The following is an 11,590-nucleotide window of genomic DNA, read 5'->3' as shown; positions in this document are numbered from 1 at the left end:
TTCTTTTTTCCTGCAGGTTGAAAAATATCCACTTCTAATTGTATGCTTCTATATGTTCTTTTGTAATGGTTAAATTCATGTGCTATTCTAGGTTTTCTTGCTCTTCAGTCTGTGATATCTCAAGTTGCCAGAAAAATGTCTCTTCCAAAATCCTCGTGTTCTCAGAGGACCTATTCAAAGTCAGCCTTTGCACAGCAACAACCACTGCCCCCATATCATCTGTCCTTTGCTTCAAAAACGTTTCAGCTTTTTACAGCCATGTACATGGTTTGGGCACTTGTTCCACAACTGCAGACAGTGCTGTATCACACAGTAAAGGAGAAAAAGGACCTTCTGAAGGTAATATATTTCTTTGAAAAATTTCTTTTTTACTGTGTCTGAGGGCTATCTATAATCTGGCATTGGTTTGCATATTTTTTATTTTGGGTTTATATCTTGGACTCTTGTACTTCACTTTTGTTAGTCACATGGAAATCTAACAGCAAAAGTAACAATGCAGGATTGTATGCTAGTTATGGGACTGCGTGAATCTGTCTATTGGATTAGTTGGTTGCTAACCTATGCAGCAATGAGTGTATTGACCTCTCTGATCTTGGTAAAAAAGCATCATAACTGGTTTCTCTTTTCTTTCCTTGAATTTATAAGCTTTTTATACAAAAGATAGCTTGCAGTCTGGATTTTAGTTCATATTTCTTAAATACTACAGAAGAAAAAAGCTGCAACATGTGAGATTCTCAGCTATTATGTATTTGGAGGCTTAGTTTTGAATCATGCTATTGATGTTATATCTTCCTTTGACATCATGTTTGTTCCTGATTGGTGATTAGATTTAACAAGGAACCTAACATCTATTATCATGAGAATTAGTTCAAATATTTCAAAGGATAAATGCATTTTTAAAATTAGTAAGGTGTTAGCGTTTTATATCACATCCTTTGATGTGACACAAAATAGAACAGCATGCACAGTAAACTGTTCTTCAAATTATTAGGGGAAGCTCTCTTTAACCTAGAATTTAAGGATTTTAGAGAGTATGCAATATAAACATACCAAAAAACCAGGCTTCTTGTTTTCTTAGTTTAGGGTACAAAGCACTTCCAACACACCTACACTATATAAGAAGTTTTTGATGTTTAAATGCTATCTACTGCAGAAACTAATCGAACACAATCGAAGTTTGAAAATCGGACTTGGACTCGATTTGGCAGCCCAAATTTTGACTCGGCAGGAATTAGCTAAAGAAAAAAACCCGTAGAAATCAGAAAAAAACGAAATAAATAATAAAAAATAAAAAAATTAGTAGGGTTTTGCAAAAAATCAGCAATAAAAATGATAAGTATCCATTTGAATAAAATAGAATCCAAAAATAAGCTAAAAATGTTAGGAAATAGGTTATGAAGAGAAATGGAAATTTTTTTGCCAGCATTTCCCCTAGTTTTTCAATTATTTTGATTTTTAAATCAAGAAAACAGAAAAAAAGAACAATAAAATTACTTATGCCTATTTCAATTTCAAATGCTCCTCTTGTCCATTCCTTCCCTTGCTATTTTTCTGTTCAGATCTGTATTGGACAAGATTGAGCAAAAGAACGAAGAAAAAGTAATTTTTTTGTGTTTTAAGCTTGCTGGCAATGCCGAAGCCAACTGAAGAGTCCGAGCCCAAGACTTGGGAGTTCAAGCTTGGGACTTGGCGAGTCCTTGGTCAAGACTTAGATGAATACTCACTAGGACTCTTCGAGACTTGACTTGCGAGTCCTTGGTGAGTCAACTTGGGGAGCTCTTGGATTTGCAAGTCTCATGAGTCTTGATGAGTATTCATTGAGTTTTCAAACTATGAAGACAACTATATGATGTCAATGATTTTCAATTAAACTTTTAGATTGAAATTCATAAAAGGAACAAGATAGGATTCATTAAGAAAACCTATTTGACTACAAATTAAATACTAGCATACCTATCTTTAGAGGAATATAGGTAAGTATGCTGAAAGATATCATATTTGTTTATTATTCCACTTAAAAAATTATTATATTATTATATTGTAATTAATTTTAAATTATTATTATATTATGATATTGTAATTATTTTTAAATTATTATTATATTATGATATTGTAATTAATTTTAAATTATTATTAAGAAATGATTATATTATTATGTTTTAATATATTCTTAATTTTATATTTCCATAAAACTCTTTACAAAAGCAAAAAAACTTTTAGTACCAAATTATTACTGTTATTATATTTTTATATATCTATTAAACTCTTGAATACATCATTATTATTATATTATCATATCATTTTATTCTCATGTACTCAATTAAGTAATTTTTAATTATTTAATGCTAATTATATCTTCACTTCCAACTGTCAATTACCGCTCAGTCTAAGTTTAATTGATTTGTTAACTTAATCTTAATGGAGATAGACAAAATTGATTGATCAGTTAAACTCAGAGTGAGTGGGAGTTGAGAGATGGAAGTGAAGATATAATTAACACTTAACAATGAAAAATTATTTAATTGAGTGCATGAGAGCAAGAAATAAATAAAATATTGTTTTTGCCATTTCATGCATTTAAGTATCACAAACACGTCAAATTAAATGCTTCTAGTTTTTATTGATGGACGTTTTTGCATCCATATGTGAGTATAATGCGCGTTTCGGTGTAATGAAGGATTGTGTACAAAGCCAAAGCACTTCTTTCAAATAACTTCAACAATTAAAAAGTTGTTAATTATTGATAACACTTAACTGACAACACAAACAACTATAAAGACAATATTGTGAACAACAATTTTCAGCAAAAAGTAGTTTTGAAAAACACAATTAGCCATCTAAGTGCAAATTGCTTTTATTCATACTTTTTACAAAGCAATTGAAAACACACGAGGTACATAACTACTACTTCCACCATGAATAGCTTGATTGCATGAATGCTATCTTTATTACAAATTAATTTTATCCACTAAAGACAAATCTAAAGCATGCAACATAAACAAATAATAATTTTATCTAAGGTTCATATCATTTGCAAGAAAAGAGATCTAAGAATAGATTCCAATAGAACTGTTTTCCAAAAGCACATTGAAGGCAAAAATGACTCATTTGGCAACTTCATGGAATCTCTTGTTGCAAAAATATAGCACAAAATGATTACCAAGACATTCGATACTAAACAAGGAGTGAAAGTCTCCCTAAATAAGATTACAAAATGTTTTGTCCAAACTGGATAAGAGGGACAACTAATAGGATAAAATTTACAACTAATAAAGCGAAAGAATATTCTTAAAGTCTATTCTAAAGACCAAATTGACCATTATATACTAAATATTACAATAATGCTCTAAAACCCTCCTTCAATGGTCAATCTATTAAATACACCAACCTTATCCCGAAATTTTAGAAATTTGTCAAGACTCAATAACTAGGTAAAAATGTTTCCAGTTTGATCCTCAAAATGACAGTATGAAAACATCACCATTCCATCTTCTTCATTTTCCTTGATGAAATGACAATGAAGTTCCACATGTTTGGTATACTTGTGGAATGGATTCTTGGCAAGCTTTAGCACCCCTTGATTGTCTTAGAACAATGGTGAAGCCCTTGCTTGAGACATTTTCATATTTGAAAGCATCCTTCTGAGCCATACGACCTCACACACTGCTTTTACAGTTCCTTGATACTCTACTTGTGTCGAGGAAATAGCTACCACTTGCTGCTTCTTGCTGGTCCATGTGACTGCACCTATGTCAATATTGAAAACTTACATCAAAATGAGACATTTGAGAGAAAAAAAGTTTGAAAATTTTGGTGACTAAACATATGTTGGATGGAATTGTTGATTGTTTTGTTGGTATTGAGAACTTGTGTGTTGGGAAAATATAATAGAGTGCAGTTTGTCTCTGGAAGTACAACAACAAAGGAGATTCCGAAGGTGATACATAATGATGTGTTTGGTCTTGTGGATATCTAGTCAATTTTTAAGTCTCTGTATTATATATCACTCTACGTACTCTTGTGTTTATATTCTTGGGAGAAAGTTTGAGTTATTTCTCAAGTTCAAGGAGTTTAGTGCTGTAGTTGAGAATCAAATTGTTAGGACAAATAATAGTGGCAAATTCTGCTCAAAGGAGTCAGAGACATTTTATAGATACATTGGAATTGTGAAGCAAATGCCAATTCCTTATGCGTTGCAATAGAATGAAGTAGTTGAGAGGTTGAATCGAACCTTGTTGGATTAATTTAGAATAATGTTAAGTAGTTGTGTCTAGGAAAATAATTCTAGGTTGAAGCAGTAAGTATAGCATGCTTTTAAAAAAAACAAGTCTCCCACTTTATGTTGGGAAACAGGACACCATATGGAATGTGGACTGGCATAAAATAGTTGTAACTCATTGAGAGGTTTTCGGTTGAGGCATTTATTCAGGTGCCAAAGAGATATTATCTAAGTTGGATTTGAAGGCAAAAAAGGTTTGTTACATTTAGGGAACATAGAGTCTTTTCTAAGGAAGAACAGTCAAAGGAACAAGAGAGGGTGAAGTTGCATAGAGTAGTGGAATGCATCTAAAGATAAACAACCAAGTGGACATGATAGTTTGGATGAACAATAAGGTGCAGATGTGGTAGAAAATTATTTACTAGTTACTGTGATGTCTACAAGGCAACAAAGATCACCTGAAATATATAATCCATAAGATTTTCATTGTATTTTTACTTTAACTTTTATTGATAGTGAACCAAGTTCTCTAGAGGAAACTCTCACTAGAGGAAGAATGCCATTGAAGAGGAGATGTTAAAGTAGGTGTTCAAGAAGAAATTCCGACTACAAGGACCACTTGAGCAATACAAGATTTGTTTGGTGGCAAAGGATAAAACTAGGTAGAGGAAATTGACTTTGGTGAGACCTTTTCATTGATAGTTAAGTTGAATTCCTTCCTTTAGGACAAAATTCCAGGAAAGTGAAAAATTGACAAAGTGTTGGAAATTCCTGGAAAATGTGAAATTTGACTAAGGATTGAAGAAATTCCTTTCTCAGGGGTAGAGTAGAATCAAGGTCAAGATTGGGCACCAAAATGAGGTTAAGGAGTGTCACGAACCTCCGTGTCAAGTTCCGCCTACCAATTGATACAAACGTTACAAGTTTTAGTATTATTTTGGGATATTTTAGGTTTGACTTGAATAATGTGTACATTTGTTTTATAGTTAAATTTTAATTATGATTATGATGCTTATGTGGATTGGTCTCATGTTGAGAATATTTTATATTTGAGAAAAATATAGAAAATACAATGTAGTTTAGTTGATATTCAGTATCAGCCTAGAATGAACAAATACATTTTTGAATGGATAGAGTATACTGATTTATCTATGGTAAACAAAGTAGATGGAATAGCATTTTTGTTACATGATGATTATGAGTCTATTTTGATTTTGTATGGTGTTATGTTGCACTAGTGATTATGATTAAGTATGGTCTTATCTCAGACCTGAAAGAGTCAAGTGGTAGGAAATACACTTTATGATAATGAGGTAATGCGATATGCACACTTTAACATTGATGAAATCTCCCATGTATGTTTCAATGCAATTATTTACAAGCTTCGTAAAGTGACTAAGATCAATTCACTAGAATATGATTCTAGGAACCAATTTGTATGTACGTCTTAAAATTTAGGTATTTCAAGTGCTATTGTGTTGTATTGTAATTTAGGAATTCATGAACCCAACTACGAAGTTTTCACCTTTCATTGAATGCCAAGGTTGTAGTAAGTAAATTTTCATAACGTTTACTTGTGTGTGCATGTGCTGGGTAGAGTAGTGCGTAATAATAGAGGTTACACAAGGAATTGGAATTATGATTATACATGGAAATTGTCGTCCATGTTACTTGCTTTAATTGTAGCCAATTGTAAAATTGATAATAATAGCATTTTAGAGATGTTCAAATATTTTTTAGAAAATTTCCACACTAATGCTATTCGGCATTTACAATACTTAATGTTGGAAGTTACAGAAAAGATTCACGACATGCAAATGGGAGAGTAGCCTATGAAAGAAGACGCAGATATTCATTGGGGGGGGGGAAGCAAGAAGTTTTGGGCTGTGAATTTCTTTTGCTCCAAAAATTTTGCTTTCGCCGGTCATGAGTTTTTTCAAGGTAGTTTTGGAAATTTTTTTTCTGGCTTTTTGGGTGTTAGTGGTTTTTTCGTTGAGGAACTCTCTCCATTAGCATAAGATGCTAGTCAAGTTTGGAACCTCGAATTTCTCTGCTCAGCCATGTCTGTGAGTGCAAATATTTCGTTATTTGTATCAGTTATCTATGTTCAGTGGTGATTTCTTCTGAAACTCTGTGAATCTCTTTTTCCTCTACCAGCTGATGTTATTGGCAAACATCCACTCGCTATTTGATTTATCTTTTGCATAGGTCGATTTTCCCTTGAATCTTTATTTGTGCTCTTGTTACTAACCGATTGAATTAAATTAGTGAGCAGATCAGAATAAATTAATCGATTCTTTAAACCCTTACGTTTAGAAACTTATTTTCATAATCTTTATAGGTAATATGATAATAGCATAGCTGTTATGGAGAACATCTTAATTAAGCCATTTTATATGTCATTCCCCTGTCATCTCTACTGTATTCTGTGGTGGCTTCTTTTGTGTTTTTCTTCAGATCTTTTCTCTTCCCACTGTGATTTGGCTCCCTGCGACAGTAAGTATAATGGTGCCTTCTTTCTTTTACTGATCTTCAATTAGAAACATTCCTTTCTTTGCTTGATTTTTATTTATCGACATGCTTGTCTCCTGGATCCACCGATTTGGAAGAGTCAACGTGTTCCCTCTTGTTAATCAATTACCTTCTCATTTTGCTAAACTTGCCTAGTGCCCTTCTCTACTGTCTTAACCGGATAGATGAATCGATTCGCCTTCTATCTGTAATTGCATCTGTGTTGCTGGGTATTTTTAGTATGTGCTTCATCCGTATTTGTTTTTCCTTCTTTCCTCTATCGGCATGTTCCCTCTGTGATTACCCAATATCGAATCGGGTTGCAATCTAGGCCCAAATGTTGCCTTATATTATTTCACTTAATCAATTAGTTAAATCGTAGGCAACCCCATTCTTGTATGTGAACTGTGTTGCTTGACTTGGAGGAACGAACCGTTGACCCAGTGCACAATAGATTATGAGTCGACCTTCATCTTTATTTATTTCGCCGGCTGGGATAATGCGTATTTGCAACCTTTCTATTTCTCTCCCAGTACTGTAATTGTCGCTTGTTGTTTGATTTCTGATTATGCTAAGAACCTTGCATCTGTTCCTTGTGATATGTTCCCCGAGGGTAGCTCGAGACGTGTGTTTGTTTTTAATTGTTATCTCAGCGTGAACATATCTTTTTCTAGTGCGTTACTGATCCCTTTGTCTAACGGTTTGCTAGTAGCTATCGAATTCCCTTGTTATCGAATTGTATTTGATTAGTTGTTAAGAGCCTTTCTTTCTTAGTCGTAGTTATCGAAATTTCATATTATACTCAAATATATGTTCACTTGCATCATTCTCTATATTGCCTGTTCCTTGTTGCTTGATGAGTTCATCAGCCTATGCGGTGGTTATAATATCCTTCTTGGTCAAGAAATTTTTATACCTTGCAATTTGTCATTTTGCTTCTAACTTATTTTTCTTTTCTTTGTGTGTGTGTATATATATATATGATTATTTGCTTCATTCGTATTGAAATTATCGTTTGGTAGCTCTGTTACTCTTTCGACCCTGCATGGTTTTAAACCCCATGTGTGTTTCTTTGGGGGATCGTGGGGAGCTCACCCACGACATGGGTGGCTCGACCCTCAGCAGGGACCTCCCCGTGCTGTGGGGAGCCATCCCCATCATTGTGGGGTGGGTGATCTCCACGACACCCTGATCCCTTCCTTTGCAATGTTTCAGCCAGCAAAATCTTCGACCTTTCCCTAACATGCCGTGTGATACGTTCCGTATTCAATGGATCCTATCAGTATTGGTATTTATGTGGATTTCGGTGTTTGACACTGTATAGTTCCATTCTTTATATTTACATTTATATATATATATCTGTGTGTGAGTGAGTGTGTGTGTATCAATTGACTTTGTCTTACATAATTGCAATGAGATTAATTTAGTTTCATTTCTTATTGTAATGGTACTTGGACGTACATGGAAAGAGAGAAACCAATAATAATAATAATAATCAATGATTTAGATGTCTTTATGTCTATAATTTGGAAGAGTAGAATATCTGGTTGAGATGGTATAATTGATAAAAGACTATATTATTTTGGATGTATGTATACATATAGCTAGGTTTTGTTATGATAGCTCTAGCGGATTAACTTAGGTAGATTTTGATTATTGCGATTAGCTGCGAGTAAAGAATTATATTTTGTGAATTAACATCTGTGTATAGTTAAATATTGTTGAGATAATCACAAGGTTCTTGGAAGGCATTTATTGATTTTCATTTGTGTTGTGCATTTTAGATTGGCTTAAGTGGACACTTGTGTGAAATTTTGAGGAGTATTTGATATAATTTGCTTTTATGTATGTATTATTGATTTGCTAATATTCATTAAGTATCGCATAGCAGTTCCTTCTAGAATCCATCAAAGTTGATTAGATATCGGTTGGGTGCATGTTAGTATTTTCACGATTTCTTGATATGCAAATGGGTTCTTTTATGATGAATTGGAGCCCAATGGAATGGGAAGCATATATTGGATGAGTATTCTTGTGATTATTTTAAATATTAATTTTAGAACACCTTATTTCTTACTCTCATTTGCAAATTGTAAATTGTATTAACAAATTGATCTTACTCAGTCTATGCTTCCACCATACAATGTTTTGGAGAGGTAAATGTTATGGCGTCATCTTATATGAGTTAATCACCCTAACTTGGTAGAGGAATCATATAGTCATTTTATTTATGTCTTGATAAATTACATGTCAAAACGAATAGGAGGACATTAGTTTTCATGAGGATTATGGTCATTAGAGAATGCTATGGACCCCATTGAGTAGCAATTGGGATATTGTGGTCGGGTGCTCAAGCAAAAGTAGGGATTTTAACTGAAGTTGCAATTCTTTCAAAATAATTGTAAGGGATAGTAGAGATTTACTTATGATGTAATAGGAATGCCTGAATCTTGGTTATAAGAAGCTATTAAGTCATAGATGTTTTGATGGTGTACTAACCATTTTAAAATCACGAAAATATACATTGGCAAATGTTTCCTTAGTAGTGTTAAACAAGCAATTGGTGGTTTGTAATTAGCATATGGATTGATATAATTAATGCATAGTCCTTGGATAATTTAACTTTGGTCATCGATTAGAAGTGCACTAGAACTCTATGATAGGGTCTCATTATGGTCAGCAACTTGATGTTTAATTAGTAGTGCATACTCGACATGTACGCACTCTTGGTTGTTTCCTTGATCACTAATTCCTATTGAACTTGTGGAGAACCCACACCAAATAGTCTCTTGTATAGGATGATTCGATTCCAAGCAATTATTATAGTACTATTAGCAGTAACCCTTATCATGAATAGTAGTGATTGTATGGTGAGTAATAAGCCTTGAGTACTTGTAACCCGAGCCAAACCCTTCTCTATATCTAGATATTCGTCTCTGTTTCACCTTAGTGGGTGGCAGCCGACGAGAGATTTGTCTAGGGGACTGGACCCTAGAAAGGGTTGCGTACCCACTCTTATTCCATCATACTAGATGGGATATAGTTGTTTTCACGAACTACGACGTCTCTGCGCATTCACGTAGGCAAGGCCATTTGTGATGAGCCCTCGAGACATTAGGTCTAGCCCTTAGGGCATGCTCCTGTTGGGTTTCGATTGATCTTACTATACCTTTCCATTAGTATGTATATCTTAATCGCCTTTATAAAATCAATAATCATCTATTTTATGATTGAATTGGTTAAAGTATTAGTATGATTTGGTATGGAAATCACGTATTCTAATATATACTAACCTTCTATTGTGTACCTAGACAAGTAGACAAATTTGTGGATTAGGTCTTAGAAGAAAAGGAATTGCATAATGATGGATTGGTGAGAGAAACTCGAGAACGAAGAAGGTATGATTAGTTGCATCCAGTGGAAGCCATATACTATTGTTTATCAACATTGTATGGAATTAGGTACTTGCTATAATATACCTGTGTTGAAGTTTTACAAATGTGTAATGTGGTCTCAAAAAAAATAAAATATTATTGCTGAATCCATAAATTGGATCGGGTTATTACAAGGAGGAATTTTTCCTCCACATCAAAATTCCTTCACCATGGAGAAAATGTGCTCTAGGAAAGGAATGGGCACCAAAATGACATCAAGGAAGAAAAGTCTAATTTTTAGAATTCCTTCACTTCCTAGCAAATGTGCTCCAGGACAAGTAGAAAATACAGAAACATGATTTGGGAGGAAAATTTCAAAATTTTAAAAAACATTCCTTTTTTGGGGAAGAAATGCGCCCAAGGTGAAGAATTTCAAGGCACAAAGAAAATTGGCTAAGTGAGAGAATTTTCTCTCTCCAAGACTCAGGTTGATAAAATTGCTCGGGCATGGAGGAAGTGGTCAGTTGATTGAAAAACCTCCCTACAGGACGAAGCGTGCACAAAAATTTCCCTTTAGGACAAAAATCTCTCTAGAAAGATTTTTTCTCTCCACAGTTTCCAGGCATTCAGGAATCCTTATGAAATGGAAAAGATTGTTAAAATTATTTCAAGGCAGGAAAATCTTCCAAAGTATCTTTTGTAAGCCCGGAATGGAAAGATTCTTGTAAAGGATGTGTTGGCGACATGCAAAGAGAATATTCCATAGAGGTTCCTATGATGGTGGAGTCCACTTGCATGGCGATAATCTATTGAATGCATGGCAGCATGGTGGCACATTTATTGCTGGAATATTTGACCAAGTAGCGGTTGAGTCCATGCATGGCAAGATAATGGAGTATTTATTGCATATGGCTGATTTTGGAGATGGTGGAGCATTCAGAGCATTATGGGTGATTTATTGCATGATGGAGCATTTATTACACATTGGGCAAACTTGGTAGAAGCATTTAATGCACAATGGATGCCATTTTTGGCAAGCAAGAATTTATTGATAAATTGACATGATGGGTTATTAATTTTTGTTCTCACCTTGTTGCATCATGTGTGTGGAATCTTTTGGGTCAAACCCTAATTAGGGTTTGCATGTAATCAAGGCCGGAGGCCTATATAAAAGGGTGCCCCCTTCATTTGTAAAGGGAGGGAGATTGTATGAAATTGTTGCCATAAGTTATTGAGATAATAACAATGATACATTGTTTTCTGATGGTGTTCACTTAAGTTATTTTTCAAAACTTGCATGCTTTCACCCAAAGATGTAAATATCTTAATCGGCAATAAATCTTTTGGCCGAAAATTTTAAAAAAATCGGGAATCGGGAAAAAATCGGCAAATTTATCTAACATTTGAAAATATATAATTTCTTAAAATATTCTAATATATATTTAATATACACGTTATACATTTATCATTGACTTAAGCATACATC

General features: G+C 33.8%; 1 protein-coding gene across 9 annotated transcripts in view; it reads left to right on the top strand.

Moving 5' to 3' along the window:
- The window catches only part of LOC131027665 (uncharacterized), a 300,093-nt gene that overhangs the window by 48,619 nt on the left and 239,884 nt on the right, over nucleotides 1-11,590 (top strand). For all 9 annotated transcript variants that reach the window (XR_009102519.2, XM_057957732.2, XM_057957733.2 and 6 more), the window contains 2 exons: nucleotides 92-339; nucleotides 500-595. Coding sequence is in view for 8 of the 9 variants with exons in the window: in XM_057957732.2 (XP_057813715.1) it covers nucleotides 92-339; nucleotides 500-595 (344 nt within the window). In the remaining variant the exon portion in view is untranslated. The remainder of the gene's footprint in view (nucleotides 1-91; nucleotides 340-499; nucleotides 596-11,590) is intronic.

This window comes from Cryptomeria japonica, chromosome 8 (genome assembly GCF_030272615.1).
Source record: "Cryptomeria japonica chromosome 8, Sugi_1.0, whole genome shotgun sequence".
NCBI lineage: Eukaryota > Viridiplantae > Streptophyta > Pinopsida > Cupressales > Cupressaceae > Cryptomeria > Cryptomeria japonica.
The sequence above is the reverse complement of the archived record's forward strand: the minus strand, read 5'-3'. Positions and strand labels throughout refer to the sequence as shown.